Below are 24,965 nucleotides of genomic sequence, written 5' to 3'. Positions count from 1 at the left end.
GAGGAAACTAGGAACTGGGCTGCTGGCCTCAGATGTTCATCCTCCTTGATGTCCTTTCCTTCCTGATGCCCTCAGCCTCTTGCAGCGGTCCAATTCAAAAGGCCAGAGAGTTTGTGTGGGAAAAATCTGTGTCATCTGGATCCAACACTGCCTAGTTGTGATTTATGTGGTCTATGTTGTGTTGTGGTCTATGCCAAGGATGCACGGAGCATCCGGGCCAGTCACAATACGGTGCTTTTGCCACTCGTTCACAGTTAGACTCACTTCAGCCTCCAATACAGTTAACTGCTGGGATCCCCCCATCACGCCATAAATACAGATGGGCTCTGGCCCTTTATAGCTTGATGGCATTAGAGTACAGTGTGCACCGGTGTCTACTAAAGCCTTATACTTCTGTGCGTCTGACGTGCCAGGCCATCGAATCCACACAGTCCAATAAACTCGATTGTCCCTTTCCTCCCCCTGGCTGGAGGCAGGGCCCCTCTAATCCTGGTCAGAATCTTCGTTTCTGTGTTTAAAGGACTGCCTGCTGGAAGTTGGATCAGCAAACTTTTCAGAGAACCCCTTTTTCCCGATTGTTTTCTTTTGCAACTCACGTACCCGTGCCTCTAGGGTCGAGGTAGATTTTCCATCCCATTTTCTCATGTCCTCTCCATGGTCACATAGGTAAAACCACAGGGTGGCGCGGGGTGTGTACCCACCATATCGTCTTCCTTGCACAGATGGACGTTAACCCCTAATAGCTGAGACACTGGTTTGTACAGGTGGGGAGGAAAATAAACTCTCTTTAAGTTGGTGGACCTCTTCAGAAAGTTTCTCAAAAGTATTCTCTTTTAGTTGGTGGACACTGGTTCGTTCAGGTGGGGGAGAAGATAAATTCTCTTCAAGTTGGTGGCCCTTTAAGAAAGTTTCTCCACAGCCGAGACGCAGGCCTGTAGGGAAGAGGAGAGACTTTCTTCGTACTGCCGGAGTTGTTTAGCCACTTCATCCATTGTGGGTTCCTCATCCTCTTTCCAGGTCATTACTGCCAATGAGCTGGCATATGATGATGGTTCACTCCGTACAAACTTCCGCCACATGGGTCGTGTACACTTGACTTCATCTGGATCTGTGGATGTTTGTGCGTCGTCTAGGTCCTTATAAATTACCTCCCGTACGGCTAATTCCCTCAGGTACTGAATTCCCTTCTCCATGGTGGTCCACTTGCCTGGTAGACATACAAGTTCTTCCTTGAAGGGATACCTTTCCTTCACAGCTGACAGGAGACGCCTCCAGAGGCTGTGAGATCGTGCTCCATCTCCATTTGCTTTGTCAATGCCTGCATCTCTAGTAAGGGATCCCAGCCGCCTGGCTTCCCTGCCCTCTAATTCCAGACAATTGGCTCCGGTGTCCCAGCACCGGAGCAGCCAGGTGAGAAGCTGCTCACCTATACAGCGACCAAAATCTTTTTGCACATCTCGTAGCTCACACTGGTATAGGTTTCGGGTAGTTACTGTTGATTTTTCAACATCCTCATCTTCATCTTCATCCTCCTGCACATTTGATGGCCCAGCCTCGTCTTCTCTATACCCAGACCTATCAGAAGACTGTCTGCGTTCTAAACGACCTGACTCTCTATATCATTTTTTCACCTTGTCTACAGGGGCAACTTGCACTGCCACAGCTCGTTTCTCTGACCCAGCCACAGGGTCTGCCACAGGGGTTGGAATACCCTCTGCAGGGGCAACTTGCATTGCTACAGCTTGTTTCTCTGACCCAGCCACAGGGTCTGCCGCAGGGGTTGGAATACCCTCTGCATGGGCACCTTGCACTGCTACAGCTCGTTTCTCTGACCCAGCCACAGGAGCTGGAGCGGCTGCAGGGGCTGGAGCGGCTGCAGGGGCTGGAGCGGCTGCAGGAGCAGGAACTGGAACGGCTGCGGGAGCTGGAACTGGAGCGGCTGCAGGAGCTGGAACTGGAGCAGCTGCAGGAGCTGGAGCGGCTGCAGGAGCTGGAACTGGAGCAGCTGCGGGAGCTGGAGCGGCTGCAGGGTCTGTCACTAGATTGATAGTAGCATCAATTGCAGCTCGATAGGCACAAGCCAGACCCCAGCACGCTACAGTGATTTGTGTCTCTTTGGAACTCCCAGAGTCATGACACCCTTTTTTCAAGCATTCTATAGATGGGGGATTATTAATAGATGGGGGAGAGAAACGGGAAAGTGAAGCCTGTGAGTTGAGATAAAGACAGTTTATTAAGACAGGAAAATAATAACAATGATGATAATAATAATAATAATGATAATAGTATTACTAATAATAATGTGTATGAAACAAGTGATGCACAATGCAATTGCTCACCACCCGCTGACCGATTAGCAGCCGGCCCCCCACCCCGGCCAGCCACCCCTATATATTGTTTAGCATGACGTCAGATGGTATGGAATACCCCTTTGGCCAGTTTGGGTCAGCTGTCCTGGGTCTGTCCCCTCCCAGCTCCTGCTGCACCCCTAGCCTGCCCGCTGGCAGGACAGAGCGAGAAGCTGAAAAGTCCTTGGCTTGGTGTAAGCACTGCTCTGCAACAATTAAAACATCAGCATGTTATCAGCACTCTTCTCATCCTAATCCAAAACGTAGCACCCTACCAGCTACTAGGAGGAAAATTAACTCTGTCCTAACTGAAACCAGGACATCTGTGTGTGCTGTATGGATTGCATGAGCCAATGTGTACCTGGCTAATTGCCTTGCATTTCTCCTTTTCTTTCCTGTCCTGCAGGGAGCCTCTTCAAGCCTGGTGGTGAAGTTTGCAGATACAGACAAGGAGCGTACAATGAGACGCATGCAGCAAATGGCAGGACAAATGGGCATGTTCAATCCCATGGCCATCCAGTTTGGAGCCTATGGCGCCTATGCACAGGCAGTAAGTATAAACATTGCCTCTGTGCGTGTTCACAGGGACAGGAATAGCACGTAGAAAGCACAAAAGCACACGTGAGCAGAGAGACAAGTACAACAGCAAAGGAGGAACAAGTGATTTCTTCATTAGTTGAATGATGGGAGCAAACTGAGCTGTGTCATCCTGGGGTAGGTGAGGGCATCTCCCGGACAAGCTCCAGAGGTGCAATAATTGCTTGTAGCAGTAACCAGTCCATGTGTGTACCTATGCACGACAGTTCCCATGGCATCTAAGCCATTGCTGTTAAATCCAAACACAACTAACCTTTGAGTTTTGGGACCAAAATAGGCCCTGAATTCAGCTCATGCTGGTTCTCTGTCCCATGTCAGAGTTGTCTGGCCCCAGAGAAGGTTTTTAAAGGCATAAATAACTTTCCTGTTCTACTAGGCCACACAGATTGAGCTGAACAGTGGACATGGCTCTTTGCTCCATTTGGCCAGGCCCCTTCTGCCCTGTGCATCATTGGGGGTAACTTTGGAGTGATCATGGGATAAAATATCAGCTGCTTAAAGAAGTGCTTTTAGGTTTATGGAAGCATGCTAGTTTATACTAAAATGGAAAAGCAGATATATGCACACACACACACACAGTTCTGATTCCCCAAAGCAGTATTGTTTAAGCCCCCTGGGAAAATGCGTCAGCTATTCAAAGCAGTGTTGTGATGTCTAACTTTTGGTATCCATCTTACACACCTAACCTGGATGCTGGGCCCCTGGGACATTCATGACTGGACAGGGAGCTGGGCTCCTGACATAGCCCCAGAATGGATGCTTCTAGCATAAGTACCTTTCCTTAGGCTAAAAATAACAAGGATCTGCAAGGCAAGATCAGGTTCATGTCTCTCTGCCAGGTACTTCAGGGCAAGGTAGAGATTATCCCTGCAGTAGGCAGACACAATACTGCCAGGTGACTTTGGATGACTTTTCTGGAGCAGATTAAACAGGAGCAGGCAGTAACACTGTACCTAGATGCTTCATCAGTCTGGTGGTAAAACATGGCCTTCTTTTTCTCTGTGCTAGATTTGCAAGCAGGAGGGAAGCACCATTAATCCCGTTTTGCAGAGTAACATCTTCCTCAGTCAGAGGGACTTGCCTTAGGTGACACAGAGCCAACTCAGGAATCACTCCAGTGTGCCTTTAGTGCCTCTAGCACACTGACTGCAAGGCCCTGTTTTCTTCCCTATTTCTTTCTCATACACTGGCACCATGGACTTCCCATCCCATTCACATGTTCTTTTTTATAGTTTGAGGGCCTAGAAATTTCCATCCTCTACTGTGTCATGTGCTTCACCAAGCACTTGGTATAACCTGTCCTGCCCCTTGCGTGGTCCACATAGAGTCATGAGGACATGCTGTAGAAGCTCCACAGACATTTGTACTCTCCTCCCAGCTGCACACCCTGGTGCTATTCTGGACCTTTTTTATTCTCTCCCCATTAGACAAATTCCATTTTTGCTTCCATTTTGTCCTGTTTATTTTTATTCTCAAAATGAGAGGAGCACTCAGCTGCTTCTTCCTTGGTCCCCTGTTCCTTTCCTCATGCGAATGCAGAGCTGTTCCCTCCCTAGCCTGGCTGTGTTTAGCTATTCTTCTGTCTGGACAAGGCTGCAGGAAGGGGGAAAGAGACAGTAATTCCCAACTGAGCCCAGGCCAGTGGTCAGCAACCTGGCAGAGGGATGCAGCATCTGTGCCCCTGTGTACCAGGGGAATAAACAGGAGGGATACCCATGGGCAGCTGGGAACAAACATCTGCAGATGTTTTCAGGCAAAAGATGTGACTGCAGCATTATACTACAGGCATTAATCAGGCAGCTGGAGAGGTGATAAAAACACCGCTGTCCTGATGCTCTGGACATCTCTTCTTAACTGCACTCTTCTTAGCTACATTCATTTTTAATCTAGACTAATTCCTATAATTGCCATGATAAAAGAGTCAGCCCAGGGTTATACTGATACAAAAGCAGATGAGGTCTGCATCTTTACACCATAAAAGTTCCCTCCATCTATTTCTCACTAGACAATACAGGACATTTTGAGGATAGGTGCTTGAGTGAGGATTTATCTCTGAAGAAGGAGTGGAAACAATTCCTGGGTCTGCTCCCGCTCCCCTTGAAACCAATGAATATTTTTTCCTATTGACCTCTGTGAAAACAGAATTGGACCCATCTTTTTCTTTTTTTCTTTTTTTTTTCCTGGCAAATATGTTAATAAGGGGGAAAGAATAAGTTTTAGATGACCCATTGGATATGACAAGCTGGTGACACCAATTACCCTGGGGACTTCAGAGCTGTCTAAATGATGGGATCACATTTCCGTGTGGCGCCTGTACACCCAGAGCCTGCTCAGATGCTGTCTCTCAATCAGCATCCCTATCTGTGTCTCTACCTATCTGCTTCATCTCGCAGGCTCACACAAAAGGAAAGGAAGGGAGCGCCGAGGCTGTGTGACATTCCCTTGGTCGGATTAATCCACCCCCGACTGCTGGCTCTTAGATATCAGGGTGATTGTCACCTCATAAATGACAGCAGGAGGTGGAGAGATCGATAGCGTGAGAGGGAATGGGAGGCCAGTTTTATTCAGCCTGAACTGAAGTTTAAGAGCTAAGGCAAGTCAAGAGGAGGGAAGGTGAAACAGTGAAAATGCAAGAGCAGGACAGCAGTGACAGCTGTTGCCAATGCCACCAGCAACTCATGTGACCTTGGGTGAGTCATTTGACCCCCTGGTCTCATTTTCCCATCTACAAATGAAGATGATGGCCAGATTTATTTATTTTCCAGTCTCCCTCAGGGACATGTCTCTCTCTCATGCCATCTCTCCATGGGTTTTCACACATGGACCTGGTGGTAATACAAGTTTAAGAACTGCCTCAGTGCTTAATAGTGAGGTCAGGACTAGCATGAGACACTGATTTGTACTCATAGCATGTCCTCCCAGCTATCCCACTGCAGTCCAGCCCTGACTGACATTGCCAGATGAGTTCCCAAGCAGTCCTACAAGAGCTGGTTAACCAGCAGCTTCTAGTGGCTTGTCCCATGGAGCAGGTTGTGGTGTCCCTAGGCAGTGGGTGCGTGCTGAATCCCCCAGAGAGGCACCCTCACCCCATCCACTTCACCAAGGCTGAATTAGCTCCTACACAGAGGTTTCCATGCATCAAGGTTACCAGTTCAACAGAAACCCACATGGTGCACTTGTTTGAGAGATTAGTGGGCAGCCCCGGATTTATAAATCAAGCAGCACCACTGGGTGGTGACAGTCGTTAGCGTGCTTACCAAGAGTGCTCTGGGCCCAATCTCCTCTTTAAGTTGCTTCCATAGCAGCTCAGCAAATGGCCATGTCATGGTTCACTCCCTGCTGCTGCTTCCTGCCAAGCCACTCAACCTCAGCTTAAGCAACCTTAACCTTGATAGCAGCAATGGCCCCATGTCAGCCAAGCAACTAGTCCTCAGGTTCAGCAGCTATATGGCCCCAGCTCCAGAGGCAACGAAATCAGCAAGCAGTGGGGATTCTCCTCTGTGTGGGGTTTTTGCCTCCCCCCTCATGTGCCACCTTCAAGAAAACAGGACAAAGCTTGGCACAAACTCCGTGTGCTGTTTCAGGGTTGCAGAAAGTCACATCAGACCCACCTCACCTCTTCTGTATGCAGCTCAAGGCAAGTCAGGTTTCATGGTTCCCTAAAGCTCCCAGAGTCCCTTTACTAATTTGTTTCAGTTTGTTTGGGTTGTTTCTTTTTTTTTTCCTTTTTTTTTTTCTTTCCCCAGCAATATCTTCCCAGATTCATTTATCTGCTTCTTTATTTTTTTTTATAAGGCAATTAATTATTTTAGTTTATGCATGTATAGGGCACCAGCCCTTTTTGTTGTCAGGTTCCTGTGGATCCACATCATCTGGGCATCAATTTCTGCAGTCTCAGTTAAAGCCTGCTTGAGGTACAGGTCTGAACTCAGCCTGTAGAGGAGGCTGATGCTAAGCAGCACCACCTTTGATCTGCTGCCAGCTGAGAACGAACCTGCAGGCACATACTGCGGCACAATGTGGCACAAAAACTCTTAGATTCTGGTAAGCAATGGGGTGGCCAAGCCTGAAATCATGAGCAGTGAAAGTCAAACCAGACTATGAATGGTGGTAATACAGTCTACAGTCCTGGCCCAAATAAGCAGCAGTGGAAAAGGTTCCTCCAGCTCTTCTTTCTGTGTAGGAAGTGGCAAGTGCTTAGTGACTGTCTCAGGTCACTACTGCCCCACCATGAAGAAAAGGAAACATGCAGAGACCAAGAAGGGTTGGGAAGATGGGAGAATGCAGAAGAGCAAAGCAAGAACAAAGGAAGGAGCCTTGGAAAGTGACAGATACTGTATAAATTATTTAATTTTTAAATTATTTAAAATAAGATCAAAGTCATAAATCAAGTTTGCATAAAAAATAGGGTGGGAGTATTAGCCACAGTCTCCTGGCCAAATTCCAGTCGTGGCACTGATTGTATCCTGCAGCAGGGGACAGGCATAGATTTAGTGAGTGAAAATGGACAGATGGGGACAGAGGCAGAACAGACAATGGTAACATTTGCTCTCTGGCCTAGAGCAAGTCCTTTCCCCTCAGTAAATCCCAGCTCCCCTCCCTCTGAAAAAGTGCAAATGGCTTTGGCTTCTGAACTGCAGACAGTAACTGCAACACATCCAGCACTGCACAGATCTCAGTCATAATCAGAAGTGGTCACCTTGGGATTCTGGGGTGGCAGTGACTCTATGGTGCTGACCATGAAACCTAGCTGCCCACCTCTGCCTCCCTGCTCCAGCTCCTGGGGAGCCGAAAGTGTGTTTCTGCTAAATGATTTGAGGTAGTGCTGAAGGTAAGAATCACTTTTTCCAGTGTTTATTCAATTTGTACTGTAAATTTATTTTTGAAATATATGTATATATATTAAATCTAACCCTACAAAATCAGGGAAAAAATTGCTTTATATAGATAGACTGTCTTCTCCATAGAATTATTTTATTTAAATGACCAAAATGGGACAGTATACTTGGTAAATACTACCAGTTATGCATATCAGTTGTTCTGATCTGTTCCAGAAGAGAAATCTATTTTGAAGTCATGGTATTTTGTAGCAGGGCCAATACCATATTTCTGATTGTCGTTTCCTTCGTATTTCAGAAAAATCGAGTAGCAGGGAATGAACCATGACATAGCCATTTGCACATTTGGGCTCCATATATGTATATATATGTGGTTGTTTTTTTTTTTTTTTTTTTCCAATAGTTTTCAGGAAGTTAGAAATCCAAGCTATCATGTAACAGTTTTCAGAAAGTCACTAAGACACATGAATCCATACATCACATATTTATTATTTTTTTGGTCTTAGTTCAATTTAAATAATATTTTCAAAGCAGAAATTTGTTTCTAAGAATAAATTTTTAAAAGGAAGGACCCTTCTGAATATTTTTCAGAATGCCTTAAGTTTGTTTGAAGGCTTGGAAGATGTTTTTATTTCCCAAGGGCCAGTTAGGTAAAACAGTCATGAGTTTGTCAATTCTGTGATTTACCAAATACGAGTCCTTTTACTGCTTGATTGATCGCTTTACTTACCTCTTTCTACCACAGGGATACCATGAGGATTAATTAGCTAAGTGTTTGTATAGAACATTAGAGGTGAGAAGCGTCGGATGCTGTTATATTACTTTTATTATTATTACTGAATGAAGAATATGAATAGTCAAACAAAGCATCAGGTAATTCAGATATGAGGACAGAAAATAACACTGAAAAAAATGAGAAGGTCATCGGATCATTCAGAGTAAGCCTTCTCCAAGGGCAATGATCACACTATTTCAAAAAGAGCGCATCAGAAATAATCCTTCTCGCCTCTTCCCCTTCTACAATTTCACATGTATTTATTTTGGGGACTAGGGAATGTTGACCGTAGCATCCTTGTCCTATTTCTAGCAGGAATTTTTGGCCTTGAGTAAGTCACTTCATCTCTCCATGCATCTGTTCCTCCTGTAGGAAAAGGATAATATTTCCTTTCCTGGAGTGCAGTTGCACAACCCTGCTGTCTGACAGCCACCCAGTGCCAGAGGCAGCCGTCTCATTCCCAACACCACCTCTGGCCATGGGTCCCCACCGCACTCCTCTAGGCTGGCAGTGACCATGCAGGGACCCACTTCTGGGAGGAGGACTGGCAGCAAGCACCAAGCAAGCTCTTGTTTTGGTGCAGCTGTGCTGCAGAACCTCACCCTTTGCTGTGCTTCGTCTAAATCTATCATGATAGGATATGATGGATAACCCTGTGGAGGTACCTGTGCATCCACTGATGATATAGCCGTCTGAAGTTCAGCCACCTCAAGGTGAGGTAGCAAAAGATGTGAGGTGAATCCTCCCATCTTTCCCCGTTGACCAGCCATCATGTACTACCTCTCCCCACGCTTTAGATGGCCTCACCAGTGCTTGTCCAGATGCCCCGTTGGTTCTCAAGCCCTGGAATGGGGACTGCAGGCTCATAGCTCTAGAAATGCTGTCCACGTGCATGGACCGGTTTGATAACATCTCCTGGTCTCCTCAGAAGACGCACATTTGAGCAATGATAATGGCCAGGCTGGAGGAAAGAGGGAACGAATCCATAAAATCTGATGGGAAAAAGCTCTAAATGCTGAGGCAAAGATCATGCCAAGGAAGTGAGAGAAGCAGAAGGAAATACGTCCTTTCACGTGAGGAAGGGAAAAGCTCCCCTCTGTCCCCTTGGAACAGCCTGAGATAATAAGGCTGCTGCCTTTCTGATTAGTGCTCTGCGGCCCCAGCCCACGCAGGGAAAATCTGCATTTTAAATGGCATATTTTAAAGTACACAATACCCAGGGGCCCTGCTGCTATTGATTTGTCTCTGGTGGGGTCACTGCCTCACTTTCTACAGCTTTATTAACTGGGATCATACACTGGGCCTCTTTCAAAGTGAAAGGAGAGTGGATGGGACATTTGTCTTCAGGGGGAGCTGGGGAAGGAGCGGGGTGACTTTTATTTTAGCTCACTTGGGGATGCCCTGGTGGTTTTATAAGAAAGACCAGTGACCCTTAAGGACTTGCCCTCTTTTTGTAAATCCCCCTGGAGCCACGCGGGGGGAAGGAGTTAGGCCCGTGCCATCAGCTTCTTTCAAGGTGACCAAGTTCTTGTCCTCCCACTCCTGCAATGCCACTGCACTCAGCAGTGCTGTGACCATCAGCCAAGCTGTGACCATCATCTTCTGGGCTGGGAAGGTCCCCCTCCCCTTTCCCCTTAGCCCTTACCCTTGAGCACCTCCAACCTGATAGGGAAGGGCTGCATCTTCAAGGCATGAATGGGAAACATGACAGTAAAAGGGTGCTGGCGTGTTGCAAAGGGCTGTGATGTCTGGGTGTGGATGGGACGTGGTTGGGGTCCCCTCTCCAGCCAATGAAGCAAAGTCGATTAGCTGGGCTGCATGGCTGTGTTCAGGTATGGGATGCTATACTCCTTCCAGCTCTGGAGGAGATCCAGGTTTACCCCATGGGGTGGCTCTGAAGGCTGTAGTGAGCTGTATGTCCTCTGGGTCATGAGCTACAGGTCCCCAGCTCCATGTTTTACTGTGCCAAAGGGGCTTCCAGGTCTCCAGGGCAGCCCAGGTGTCCCCAGAGCACGGAACATTACAGAAATGGGGTGACCACTCCCTACAGGATGCCTGCTAGAGCAGAAGCAACAGAACCTAATTTCCCAAATCACAGTTTAGGGCCTTTACTACTTTATTTTTTCTGCATTAGCTTTTTAACCCTAAGCTGTATTTAACCTCTTTGCTCCTCAAGCTCCCAACTCAGTCTCTATGGGAGTATGGCCAGTTTTATCTGAATGTTTTTTTGAAACACACCAGACTTTAGGCTGTAGTCCCTGCACCTTCAGCAGTCATGAGCAGGTTAGGAATATCTTCCTCCTCTCATGATGAGAAAATTTCTTCTTCTTCTTCCTGAAGATCTATGACAGAAATACACGCATGGCGTTATACTGTAAGAAGTATCACACATGTAGCCAAGGTATAGTCTCCCAACACACATCTTCCAGTGCAAACTTATAAGCCCTCTGAATAGACAAGAAGCCACACATGCAGTTTGCAAACCAGAAGCACCTGCCGTTGTGGAGTTAACTCTGAACAGCTTAGAAACATCTATAAGCAGGAAAGGAAGTTGCATAAGCCATAAATAATGTCACAAGTGATTGTTTAGCTCTGCTGAGTGCAAAATGGAGATTGTCTTTGGAGCAGCACAATCATTTGTACTACCATTGGCAACACAGTGTCTTGTAGATAGAGCCCTGTGTCTCTTACCGCAAAGGTGAAACAAACAAAAAAAGGATTAACACTTTTCTTTTAAATGGTTGGGAACCGACATTCAAAAATATCCGCGGAGGGCCAAGTAAGGGGTGGGAATGATTTCACCTGACTGTGTCAGCATGTGCAGCTGAACTGATCACCAGGGACTTCACATGCAGTCAATAGGAAGAAACAAAGCTGCAATTCATCTTCCCAGAGGCAATTGGATACAGAAGGGATAGATGAATTTTGGCCTAGACTCTTCTTCCTGTTATCATATCAACCATAATAGGTGACTAACTCAGAGGCAACCCCATCTATATTTAGTTTACAGAATCTGACAAATGGAAATGTCAAAATCAAAGTCCACTGTCTGTCCTAGAAGTCCTAAGGAAAGTCCCTGGTACAAATTCCAGGCTATTATCTGCCAGCCAGACTGACCATGACACACACATGACCAGCTGTAGGTCGCTCCATGTTTTGTGTGTTTGTTTGTGCAGCTCTGATCAGGTTTGGAGGAACACAGAGATAAGTCAGCAAAGGCCAGACTGGGACTGACCCCAGCCCTTGCAACTGCATCCATCTCAGAGAGATGCTACTTGGATCAGCAATTTTAAATGGATCCTATAGGCACAGGTCTTGGCCATCATTTCTGCAACCAGCCAATTATATCCTCAGCTGTCCCCAGGTGAAAATACCTGGCACAGAAAATGAGATGTGGGTCAGTACACCCAGTGCTGGAGTCAATACAGTGTTAAAGATGGATGGATTCCCCTTTCTTTATTCACTTCATTGGCATACTTAATAAAATCACCTGCTCAGTGCCTCATTTGGAGAATAAACTCAAATGATGCCTAGAAACAAATGTACTCCTTAAAGGGGAATCAGCATTGTGCTACAATAGAAAAGATTGTCTAATCACTCCATCAGTAATTACAAAGAACAGGATATCACTAATTAAAATGTGAAAGTGTCTTATGCAGGGTATAATAAAACAGGGTAATTAACAATCAAAGGGGAAGCCACCACCTTGGCACCAATCTCCATGAGGCTACAAAAAATAACAGTACTCAGCTCTACTACAGCACTCTTAATCTGTAGATCTGAAGGCACCCCTGCATGGGGAGACAGATATCCTGTGCCTCAGTTTATAGCTGGAGAAACCAAGACAAGTTTACACAATTTGTCCATGGTTAAACAGCAGGTCAGTGGCAGAGCATCCTTTAATTTTGTCTCTTCACAGATGGTGACAAGGAAATTTTCAGCATTTGAGTGAGAGAAGTGATTTCAAGGATTTGTTTCAGTGTGTATATGTAAGAACAGTCAATTTAATATTTCAATATTAAACAGTAAGGAACAGATTTTGTCATGACTTTGTCAGACTTTCTCACAACTTTGTCATGACTTTTCTGTCGTGACTTTTGAAGTCTGAGAAGCATATCCCATGTGCTTAAACAACAGCATCAGAGGGTGATTTCTTGATGCGAGAGAAAGTAAAATCACAGAGAGCAGCAAAACTCATCCTGAAGACAGCAAAGGCATGAGTCACTTCTAAAATCTTTATAAAAAAATATTTTCCTTCTCTGCTGTTATCATCAAGTCATGTGTTACCAGAGGCTGGGGAATGAATACAGTGAGGTTTCAGTCTCTGCTCATCCTCTTTCAGTGGCCATTTGAAAATACCTCTCAAAAGCAAAAACAAACAAACAACAACAAGAAAGTAGCCAACAAGGAAATGCATCAGAATTTGGTTTTTGGTTACTATATATCTATTTAAAAAACCTCACAACATGTCCTATAATTCTGACTTATCTTCCCCATCCTTTCTCTAAGCATCCACCATCAGTCACTACTGGGGATTGGACACTGTTTCACAGGACCTCAAATGTACCTTGTCTGGCTCTTTGTACAGCTCCAGGGAAGGGAGACAAGAGGCAGCTTCATCTAAGCTGTCTTCTTCATACCAGGAGCATTTTACTGGCCCACTGCGGCCGTACTGTACACATGAACTGCACTGTCCATGAGTTAGGTTCAGAGTGAAAAATAATGATAGCAAAGTCTGGTTTTAATATAGGAAGCATTTCTGGCATAGTTATCCATTTGCCACCCTTCTCTTCCAAAATTCTTACTGCAAAATGCCTGAAAATATAGCCCAGGTTCCTTGTTTCTGCCTTTTGTAGGTGCTTTAGAAGAGGCAGCATTTTGATGACATTCTGGAAAAAAAAAAAATTAAGGAAATCCCAGCAGCATGAGAAAGTGATTTTTCTCACCACCGGATGAAAATGGGTCAAGTTATCCCCAGAGAACTAGCTCAGCTTGCTGCTCTGGAGAGGGGATCCTCTCTCCTCACTGCTCCATATGCACTGGTCTCCCCTCAGCAGCCACCAGTGCTTTCCCAGAGCTTTGATACAAGCAACATAAGCCATGAAACCTCTCTGCTCAGGAACATATAAAGTGTTTTCTCTGCCTTTCTCATCAAGGAAGGGCCTGGCAGTCAGAGTGTTGAGTCCAGCTCACAGGAGGCCTCCACACAGGGGAACACACTGGGGATGTGGGGGCCATAAAGACCCCAAGATGAGATGATACAATTTGCCTCCTGTAGTGAGAAGGAAGGCCAAAGTTGGGGGGTACCACAGACGTGGCAAGCTGACATCTCAAATCAGAGGGATCCCTCACACCCTGGTGTGTGGCCTCCATCCTGGTGCTGGTGCCCCAGGCTGTTCTGCTGGTGATCGCGTGATATTTTTTCCCTGCTCTCTTTGTTCCAGCTGATGCAGCAGCAGGCCGCGATCATGGCATCGGTGGCACAGGGCGGCTACCTGAACCCCATGGCAGCCTTTGCCACGGCCCAGATGCAGCAGATGGCGGCTCTGAACATGAACGGCCTGGCGGCTGCCCCCATGACACCAACCTCAGGTAAGGGGCCGAGAGGGGTAGAAAGAGCAAAGGGCAGGAAAATCTGGCCACGTGGCAGAGGAGACGTGGAAGGATGTGTTAGCTGTCAGCTTCTCCTACAGTAAGTGTTTTCTAAAATGGTGGCCTTCCTGGTGAAGGCCACCAGAAGGAAGGAAGGAGCAGAGGTGACCAGATCCATTTTTGGGGCTGGAAGAGGGAACCTCTGCTGGGACTGGGGCCAGCTGGGGGTCAGTGTCTGTATCATGAAAAAGGTACGATAGCAAAGTCAAAGAGGGGGCCAGCAGTGAACTGTTGGGCTAGCAGTGCGCTGTGCTGAGCAGCACTCACTGGTTGGTGAGGGGAATGAGGGGGCTGAGACCCACCAGAGATGGGATGCAATGGGTTTTGGAGGAAGGAGGGAGCATGCCAGAAAGGAAGGCACTGGGAAGGGCTCCCAGCCATGACCCTTTGTGTTATCCCTTATACAGCTTCCCCTTAGCTCTTAGCATCAATGGAACAACATCACAAAACATCCCAGTGACCTGCGCTGGTTTATTGGTTGTTCATAGACACATGAAGGATCAGTGCTAGTTCTGTCACAACCATGCATGTCCAAAACCAAACAAAATAAGGTTTGTGGTGAGATGCTACGTTGTTAATGAGATGAGCTGTGTCTTTGGGACACATAAGCATTGTGCTGGTGTGAAATAGGACTGGAGGTGCTCAGGGAAGACTGGTGCTACCTGGAATGCAAGCATTTGGCAAGAAGGTTTCTTGCTGCTGGAGCAGAGACAGGTAGTCAGTGAAGGGCTGCCAGGGTCTGGCTAGACTGTGACAGGTCACAAGAAGCCTGTGCTAGGAGGTGGGTTATGTTATTCAGAGGCAGAGAATTAAGCTGGGATGGAAACAGGACTGGCTTTCCTGGGGCTTGAAGCACAGGTCAAGGAACTGGGCAGGACAGGTAGTCATGCAGTGGCGGGTGGCCTAGCAGCCAGGCACTAGGGTGGCAGCTGGGGAAAGCAGGGCCAAACTGTGAAAGAAGTGAGAATTTTGAGAGCTTTGTAATATACTGCTGACTCTGGTAGGGGAGCAGAAGATTCAAGGATGTAACTGCAGAGAAGGACCATTTCTAAGGGACAGTTTGGGATAGAAGTGTCCCAGGGGTGATGCCAGTTGTTCCTATGCGAGGTACTGGAGGTGATACTGAGCTCAGTGACATGGCATTGCAGTGAGCAATGCACTGAAGCACTGAGCTAGCCTGGAGAGGAGCAGCTTGACATGGGTTTGAGTTGAGATGTGGCAGGAGTGAGCTAGGCCTGAGCCAGCCATGGTGCAGCCAGTGATGGGAGGGCAGGATCTGGGACTCCTGCAGAGCAGAGTTGTAAGAGAGCAGCTTCACTGCTGAACATGGAGAAGTCTACACCAGCACTGGAGCAGGAAAGGGCCAACTGACAGAGCAACCAGGAAAGATACCTCATGGCTGAGAAACACTGGATGGCAGGGAGATAAGGTACTGCGGCAGAGCAGGCTTGGAGGCTGTTGAATACAGTTCTAATGAATCCAGTTCTGCTAACTCTGTCTGCCAAAGAAAACCTCCCCATTAACACACAGCTTAGCATCTCTTTGCAATCTGTAGCTGGGAACAACGTCAGCAGCTACTGGGTCAGATTGTATTATATGAGAGGGTGGAGGGGAAAGGGGAGAAAGAAAGATAGATCTCATTCCACATGAATTTATGGAGAACCAAGAAAAAGTGCTTGACTCAAAAATCATACCATACATTTTGAAATATTTGCTTACATAACGATAAATTTATAAACAAAGAGTCGATGAAGCTACTGCGAATCCAAATAGAAAAGTGGCTTAATTATATGTGCACCCTTTAAACCTGCTGCTGGAAAGATTATCATATTTGCATTAGCTAGATTTGTTTTGTGTTGGTGGGAGCAGAGAGAATGTCAAATGTTCTTTAGTCACATGGTCTAAAATTTTGGGTAGACCTGTGTGGTGCCAGGAGTTGGACTTGATGATCCTTATGGGTCCCTTCCAACTCGGGATATTCTATGATTCTATGATTCTATGAAACAAAGAATGCCTGGAATTCAAATGCTCTCAGGGCCTGGAAAGCTGAATCCAGGCTGTGGTTCATGATGGCCTCACCACAGAAGAGCACAAACCCTTTTGCATATAAATGTCTTGAGAATTAGCAGTCCTGTGACATAGGCGTGTAAATACCAGTGAAACAACCAAATCCTGCGTCTGCCATGATATCCAGGACATGAAAAATATCCTAGCTCTTCTTCCGTGTAAGTTCTGCTCCTCTTCTGATGTGCCCACTGCCTTCTGGGAACTGTTAAACTCTTATTGTCAGAATACAGGAGGAAAGAAAGGTCATGTTTTTTACATGCTTTCCAGAGCACCCATGACTGGTCATTACTGAAAATAAGATGCTGGTTTAGATGATTGTTGTGGTTTAACCCGGCTGGCAGCTAAACACCACACAGCCGTTCGTTCACCCTCCCCCCTCCCTCTCTGGGATGGGGGAGAGAAACGGGAAAGTGAAGCCTGTGAGTTGAGATAAAGACAGTTTATTAAGACAGGAATATAATAACAATAATAATAATAATAGTGATAATGATAATAGTATTAATAATAATAATGTGTAAGAAACAAGTGATGCACAATGCAATTGCTCACCACCCGCTGACCGATGCCCAGCCTATCCCCGAGCAGCCGGCCCCCCACCCCAGCCAGCCACCCCTATATATTGTTTAGCATGACGTCAGATGGTATGGAATACCCCTTTGGCCAGTTTGGGTCAGCTGTCCTGGGTCTGTCCCCTCCCAGCTCCTGCTGCACCCCCAGCCTGCTCGCTGGCAGGACAGAGCGAGAAGCCGAAAAGTCCTTGGCCTGGTGTAAACACTGCTCTGCAACAATTAAAACATCAGCATGTTATCAGCGTTCTTCTCATCCTAATCCAAAACACAGCACCCTACCAGCTACTAGGAGGGAAAATTAACTCTGTCCTAACTGGAACCAGGACAATGATCCCTTGATCTCTTTCATGGTGGCAGATTTTGCACTCTCCTTATGACATATTTTCAATCATGGAGCACATGCACTTTGGTATTATTGCAGATTTACCTTAAATGTGTAGCTTCCTTCATGAAATTCCTCTGTAATGGGTTGTGGAAATGTCCACTGACAATTATTCCTTGGGTGAAATGTTTAGACTTTGAAATGACTCCTTGTATTACTGCCACACTCACAAAGCTTGTGATAAGATGCATAGAAAATGTTTCACATACGTCTGAGCAAGCAAGCCTACAACACTAGCAGTGATTTCTGAGTAGCCAAGAGATATCTGAAGCCTAAAGTGAATTCTCCTAATGGCTTCTGTTAGCATTCAGAAAGCCAAATGGAAAATGATCATTCTGCTTCATAGCAGGATTTCCAGTCATTGAAGTATATCTTTGTTCTGACTTGGAATGAAAATGAAACATTTCAAACTTCTGTGAAAAACAGGCGTTAGAAAAAGTGTTTGGAACATTGAAAAAAAATTCTTTTGCTTAGGAAAGATCAAAACACAAGAAAAACTGCTAGAAAAAGGACTTTGGTAGCCCAGAATTCCTAAAGGCATTGGAGATATTGGCTGGGCACCGTGCCTCTGTGCTGGTATCTTCAGGCCCCTCGGGTTCTCACCTCCCTTTCAGACCAGAACCTGCTCCTGCAGAATTCCTAACCCAGCCCCCAGGACAACAGGTTTCTCAGGTCATGGCCATGAGTTCATTGATGTTCATGAGTTCCCATGAGACCTGGGAACTTCAAGAGTCTTGGATCCAGGCAGATCTAACAGACTAGAGGCAGGGTGCATCTCATGTGGCTTTAACCATACAAAAATTAGACACCCAGTTTGAACTAGTCATCTGGCTTGCCTGCAGTCAATGCAGAGCAGTAGGCAGTCCCAGTGGGTAACTCAGACCATAATAACTTTATGCTACTTGCCTGCATTTTGATGGCTCCCTAACAAGAATCAGTTTTATCTTGCACAATAGTCTGCAATAGCAAGGAAATTAATTTGATGTCTCTGAAACTTTGGTGCACATTTTGCTTTTCTCCCATCTTTGGTATAATCTGAGTGAAAAGTGGGTCTTTCTGGTTGCTTGTGCCACACTGTTTACTGCAAAGAGGGGACTAGAAATGAAAGTTCATTTAGGCTTCCTTTCTTCCCTTCTCCCTCCCTCCCTTCCTCCCTCTCTCCTTCCATGCTGTAAATCTACACCTGGTGTAGCTGCAGTGAGATGCCTCAAACTGGGGATGAAATCCACAACTAGCATGCGACACTGCCATTTGTTCTCTGTGGTGGCATTATGCTAGTCCTCCTCCGATTACAGATCTGACCTCTCCAGGGGGTTCTTTAAAAGAAGAAAATTAAAGAATTGCAATGAATATGCCTAAACTTCCTTACACATGCACAAAATGGCAAGCGCAAATCCCTTGCTGCAATTTTAGAAAAAACTACTTACATTGCCTATGCAAATAAAGGAGAGATCCAGAAAAGAAACTGAAATTTTAACTAGCTTTTGTGATTTGCAAGTTGATGGCATAAGCTTTGAGCATTGCCTTTGGACTGGGGTTGCCACCATTGGCTCCCAGTACCCCCACTGAGGACATTTTTAAAGGCCAACACAATTTAAATAAGCAAAGGGAAAGCAGCAGCTTGTCTGCTCAGGGTATAAGAAAAGAGATGAAATATTCCCTGCTTCTTGGGCTACTCAAATCAGAACATATAGAAACAGTTCATGAATCTTATTGGCTCTCTTAAAGCACCAACACAGATTTAAGTAGTCGGTAAAGTGTGTTGTTGGACTAACCCATCATGGTGTGCTGCTATGGTGAAGAAAATTTCTTCAATTGGTTTTAAAAAAGAGTTTCCTGTGAAAATGGTACTTTCAATCAGTAGTATACCCTGACACAGAAGGATATTGCTGAAGATAAGATAGTTTAACTTCACCCGCAGTTGGCAAGAGAAAAGTATGATTTCATACGTATTGAAAACTCATTTGGGGTCTTCAGAAACATCCTGAAAATGATTCAAGAAGCACAGACCATCCAGCCATTTTAAACAGACATAGGAGAAGACAATAAGATATGTGAGAAACACTCTGTAGCCAATAACTTAGGCTCAGGCGAGGATCTCAGTGAAGTAGTAATTTATTCGCGATTGCAATGGCGGGCGCCCCACAAGCAGGAGAGCGCACCCACTAGTTCCAAAACACAGTTTATATACTTTTTGATGACAGGACCCTCCCCTGTTTCCCCACTGAGTGGGTAATCCAGGTTCACAACCTATCCGATACTTCATAGACAATACATGGCCTTCAGTTGCTGGCCTGTTAAATTTCAAATTTCTTTTGACTTTTTTACTGTTTGAAGTGGTAATGTTTCCTCACTTATCTGATTTGACTTGACACCGTGATTTTCACCTAATTGCTCTAAGGAGTCCGGCTGTCTGCATTTTACAAGGTTTTCTGTTAAGCTTTCTTATCACTGTAAGCATATCTCAATACCACATTCCTTCCTTCTATACAATGTAACACTGCAAAAACAACATTTCCATTCCCACAATTCCCCCCTTTTCTCTTTTTATAATTTGTCGATTTTTGCAAATTTTTTCTCTAAGGTGTAATTTGGTAGATGTCTTCCTCTTCTTCACTTTCTTTGCTTTCCATTTCCTCTAATATCATCATCTTATCTGAGTAGGGTGGTGGATCCATGGTCATTTGTTTCGAAAGTGCAGTTTCAATTAACCGCTGGACAAGTCCCCTTACACAGGGGATAATGCAACAACCAATGGCTGTCAAAACTCCTGCTACTACAATCAAGGATGTAAATATGGACACTACCATTCCTTTCCATTTACCAAACCAAGATTCCAACCATCCTGTGATGGAAGTGTCTGTTCCTGAGTTTTCTGCCAATTCATTGGCAAGGGTGGTAAGCCCTTACAATGCTCTAGTTACTGTGCCATCCGGGGCAGTATTGTTAGGGATAAAAGTACAACAACGGTTGCCCAGCATCACGCACACACCACCTTTCTCCGTAAGAATCATATCTAATGCTATTCTGTTTTCCCAAGCCATTTTGCTGGTGGCATCTAGTTGTTCAGCGATTCCTCTTATCGCATCTCTTGTATAGTTTATGAATCTCTGCTGATTATAATAGATATAATTAATCCAATCCACATTTTTATTAATTGTTACCCACCAGAACAGTGACTCAAACCCTGCAGCAATTTGATTCCTGGCTTTATGTTCATCCGGAACTCCTCTAGGCACCCCTATAGAGTCTATGTATACTCTATCATCAAATGATATTCCTAAGCTTCTTTTACTTCTTCTGGGTATTCGTGATGTTTCTCTTTCAAATGCCAGGGTGAAGGGTATAGCTAATTGAACAAGTGCACAAGTGCCTCCCCAGTTAGATGGTAGGGTGGACCGTAAGATCTTCCCTCCACAGTACCACCAGAGATCTGCCCTGGGGATCTCAAGTCTTGAATAGTTTCCCATCAAGTCCTCGGTAGCATTCAAGGTCCTCGTGCACAAGGCAAATTCTCCCAGATGCCAGGTAGCACTCACACCCTGCCGTGAGAGGCAAGCTGTATGGTTACCTATAGCTGTGGAGAATACAGGGGGAGCCCTGATATTGCTATCATGCAAGGAAGGGAATAGCAAAGAGAGAGACTTACAGGTCTCATTTCCCCAGGCAGTCTTTTCTTGGTACAATGCAATCATACATCGCATCCCTCGGGAGTCCTCGGTCCACCCCAATGGGCAGGGCACTATCTGGGCAATCAGTCGTCCCGAGGCACAAGCATAGCAATTGCTATGGTTGAGACTCTGGACAGTATATTTAACCCATTCTATCCAGGCATTCACATCCCCATACCCTGTTTCAATCTCAAATGTTTGCCTAAGATCTTTTATTTCTTTAACTGTGACAACTGCCGCATTTTGAAGAGGTTCTCCTGTTTTCTCTCCTGTTTTCCCTTTGAGTTTCTCTCTTTCTCTGATGGCAAGAGAATCGTTTCCATACAGCTATTCTCAATCTGGCTGTTGGGTCTCTACCAGTTATTTGTTCTCTCTGCTCAATTGTCGTTGGGCATTTAAATCTCCACAAGCTAACACCTCACAAGCATCAACCATGACAGATTGTGGTACATAACCCTCTGTCACATTCACCCATATTTTTATAGGGTATCCCGTCTTACTATTATCTGGTCATGCCTTTTCCAAGTTGCCAATTGACCAAGGCTTTCTCTGAGGCCTACAATCACTAAAAACAAAATTAATAATTGATTTTTCCCTGTCATTATTTTTAAACCTTAGGTTTCCAAATAATTATCAATACAAAGAATAAGATGTACACTACTACTAGAACAAAAACCCCTTGGGAGCACTTCAATTCGCTATAGGTCTGTCCTTTCTCTCAATCACAAGTCACACTCATTAGTTACCTGTGAAAATAAAAGGTTAGTTTACAATTGCAAGCTCTTATCCCGCTCAGAGTCCACTATGAGATTTTTCTCTTCGATTTCAGCTTCCAACAAGTCTTCTGTAGGAACAGCTTCCCAGGTGCTAGGGTCGACGGATGCCTTCACTCGAGTATAGTGAGTCCAACCTTTTTCCGCAGTTCCTATGGCTGTTTCAGTGGTTAGTAGTACTTGGAAGTGTCCTTCCCATTCGGGCCGGAGTTGATCCTTTCCAGGTCTGAATGAGGACCCAATTTCCCACGGGTCCTGAGAGATGACAAAGAAGAGGACAACCCCAGAATACAGTTCTTAAGAAAACTCTCTTGTTTCGAATTGTGGTATCTCATCCCTTCTGCCCAGATAGGGTAATCCGAACAGCATCTCATACGGTGAAATTCCTATATCGTTTCTTGGTGCTGTTTGAACCTGGAGGAGTGCTAAAAGTAAACATTTTACCCAAGGAAGTTGGGTTTTTAACACTAATTTAGTTAATGGCTTCTTTAATGTCTGGTTCATTCGCTTTGCCTTCCCAGAAGAGGAGGGGTGCCAGGGGGTGTGAAAATCCCACTCAATCTCTAAGGCCTGCATTAACCCTTGCAGTACTTGTGAAGTGAAATTATTTCCTTGATCTGAATCAATGTTTTCAGCTATCCCATATCTAGGGACTATTTGCTCCGGTGATACCTTAGCCACCGTGTTTGCAGTGGCAGATACAGAAGGGAAAGCTTACACCCATCCAGTCACATGGTCAATTAGGACAACCAAGTACTTAAGTCTCCCTCCTTTAGGTAACTCAGTAAAGTCTACCTGTATACTTTGGAAAGGTCGAATCCCTGGCTCCCGTCCCCCTCTAGGTTAGTTACAAATGACCTTTTTATTTACCTTTTGACATATGGTAAATCCTCTGCTTATTTGCTTCACTAAAGTGTATATTCCTACACAGACATACTTTCTTAGCACAACATCACACATTGCTTGCATCTCCCAATTTCTCTCTTGATGTAAAACATCATATTTGCCTCATTGGTGCTTTATTCAGCATTTCTCTCCCATCAGGGAGTATCCATTTTCCCTCAGGCTTCGTGGCTCCTGATTCCTTAAAGAAATCTCTCTTAAAAACTTTTTAGTTCTTTCTTAGTTTTCAACAATTCCCTGAATCCTCTCTGGATTTATTCTCAGTTTTCCCTCAGACATTAGATGCCTTAAATACCTGACTTCTCTTTCTACGTATTGTAATTTATTTTTCAATACTCCCAAGCCCTGCTTTCCCAGAAAGTTGAATAGCTTGTTAGTAGCTTCCTTCACAACTGTTTTCTCCTGTCCTGACAATAAACGATCATACACATTTTGTAACAGAAATTCCTCCTTGGGAGGTTGGAATTGCTCCAAAATCTGTTCTAGAACTTTGCCCAAATAAATCGGTGGCCCTGTAAACCCCTGAGGTAAAACTGTCCATCTGTATTGTTGCTTCCGCCCCCACTTCAGAGCCTTTCCAGTCAGAGGTAAATATATCTTTGCTCTCAGGGCCTGAGACCACTCCATTAATACCACTGTTATTCCAGTCTAACAATTTACTATTTGAATGCCCAATTTCATCATCAAATCCCTTCCCAACAAGTTAGTCCCTGCCTTGGGTACATACAATAATTGCCCAGTAATCGTTTTATCCCCTAGTCTCAGCTTGGTATCCCCCAAAGGTGGCACTGTTATCCCAGCCCCTTCTACCCCCATCACTTTTTAGGGTTTCATTAGTTAATTTAATCCCTGATACTTTACAGGCCAGTAATGACCTAGCTGCCCCTGTGTATTGTGTTTGATGGCAAGGTTCGGGAGGGGGCTGCAGTGGCAGCCCCCACGAGGAGAATCCAGAAACCACCCCGTGGGTGGCAGATAAGGGACAATTTCATCCGGCCCCAGAGGGGCCCACCGCTGCCCAGAGCCAAGCCATGAGCAACACAGTCCGTGCCTCTGTGAGAGCACATCCACAAAAACAAAGGAACAAACAAAAACCTGCTGCTCAACAGCAGCTGGGAGAGCGAGGAGTGAGAAACCTCCCCGCAGACACCAAAGTCAGCACAGAAGGAGGGGGTGGAGGCGCTCCAGGTGCCGGAGCCGAAGCCCCCTGTGGCCTGGTGGAGCAGGCTGCCCCCCCCTGCCCCCCCCTTCTCGATATTTGGGAAACTGACCAAACACCACAGCAAATATACCAAAACTTCTAGACTGTTACTTAGATAATGCCTACATCCTCTTTCCCTGCTCATTCAACTTTCCCAACTCATTCAAAAAACAGCTCTGTCAAACATTACATACCACACCTTTAACACCTTCAATAACCCTTTTAAACTCTTCTTTTCATCTTTTTCCAGCCTGTACTTTCACCAAAGTCTCAGTCATTAGCCAACTTAATTCCATACCTTTCTCCCTCATCCCATTTTCCTTCTCTCCTCCTTCTTCCACTCTGGATATTCCTACCTGAAGTGGCCAGCCTGCCCATACTTAAAACATCCCATCAAAGCCTGTCCCTGCTAAGATTCAGGCCACAACACGGGTAGCTTTCCTTGCCTGCCATTCCTTCATCTCTCTTCCTCTCTTTTCCATCCTGGCCCTGACTCCCCCTGAAGATTTTCTTCCTCTTTCTCCAACCCTCTGCCTGACTACCTGCTACACTGTCAATACCATTAGTTTCACTCTCTGCTTTTCCTTCTCATCTCCCCTCTTGACACACACGTTCAGGGCCTCCCACAGGAGGGCCCCCCAGTGACTGTTCACTACATCCCCCCCACCTTCTGGAGCATTTTCTGTGCATCTTGCCAGGCTTCAATCACAAAATGAACTTTCAAGAGCCCTTGGGATACCGGGTCCTCAGGATTCATCCCCAAGTACTTTCTCATTCTGACCCCAAGTCTCTCATATGATTTCTGTGTTGCACACTATTATTCTTCCAGCCAGGATCGGCAAGTGGGTATTTCTGCCCTGCCGGTATTACCCCTGGTCCTGGAGGATGAGTTCTTTCCCATTTTTGTATAGCAGCTCTCCTCCTGATCATTCCCATTTGTTTCCCTGTAAACAACATATTTATGTACATAATTCCCCCCCCCCCCAAGAGTATAAGTTAGGTCCTAGGAAACTCCTAACCTCTCTGCTGGTAAGGAGGGGGGGAAGTTCACTTAAGAGGATACACAGTTCGTGTTAGTACTGTTAGTATCAGGGAAGGCAAAATTCTCAGTACCTCTTCTACCTTGTTCTAATTCTTGCCAGAGCCTAGAGTACGCTCTTCTCTAGGGACAGTGTTAATTGCAGTCCCT

At 45.6% G+C, this 24,965-nt stretch overlaps 1 protein-coding gene across 1 annotated transcript in view; it reads left to right on the top strand.

Moving 5' to 3' along the window:
* The window catches only part of LOC308184987 (CUGBP Elav-like family member 4), a gene marked incomplete at its 5' end in the record, with an annotated part of 97,671 nt that overhangs the window by 22,637 nt on the left and 50,069 nt on the right, over positions 1-24,965 (top strand). Inside the window, 2 exons of the mRNA XM_080572531.1 lie at positions 2,755-2,898; positions 14,003-14,150. Of these exons, the coding sequence (XP_080428657.1) occupies positions 2,755-2,898; positions 14,003-14,150 (292 nt within the window). The remainder of the gene's footprint in view (positions 1-2,754; positions 2,899-14,002; positions 14,151-24,965) is intronic.

This window comes from Anser brachyrhynchus (genome assembly GCF_964034855.1).
Source record: "Anser brachyrhynchus genome assembly, chromosome: W".
NCBI classification, from domain to species: domain Eukaryota; kingdom Metazoa; phylum Chordata; class Aves; order Anseriformes; family Anatidae; genus Anser; species Anser brachyrhynchus.
Note: the sequence above shows the minus strand (reverse complement) of the source record. Positions and strands in the feature narration are given on the sequence as shown.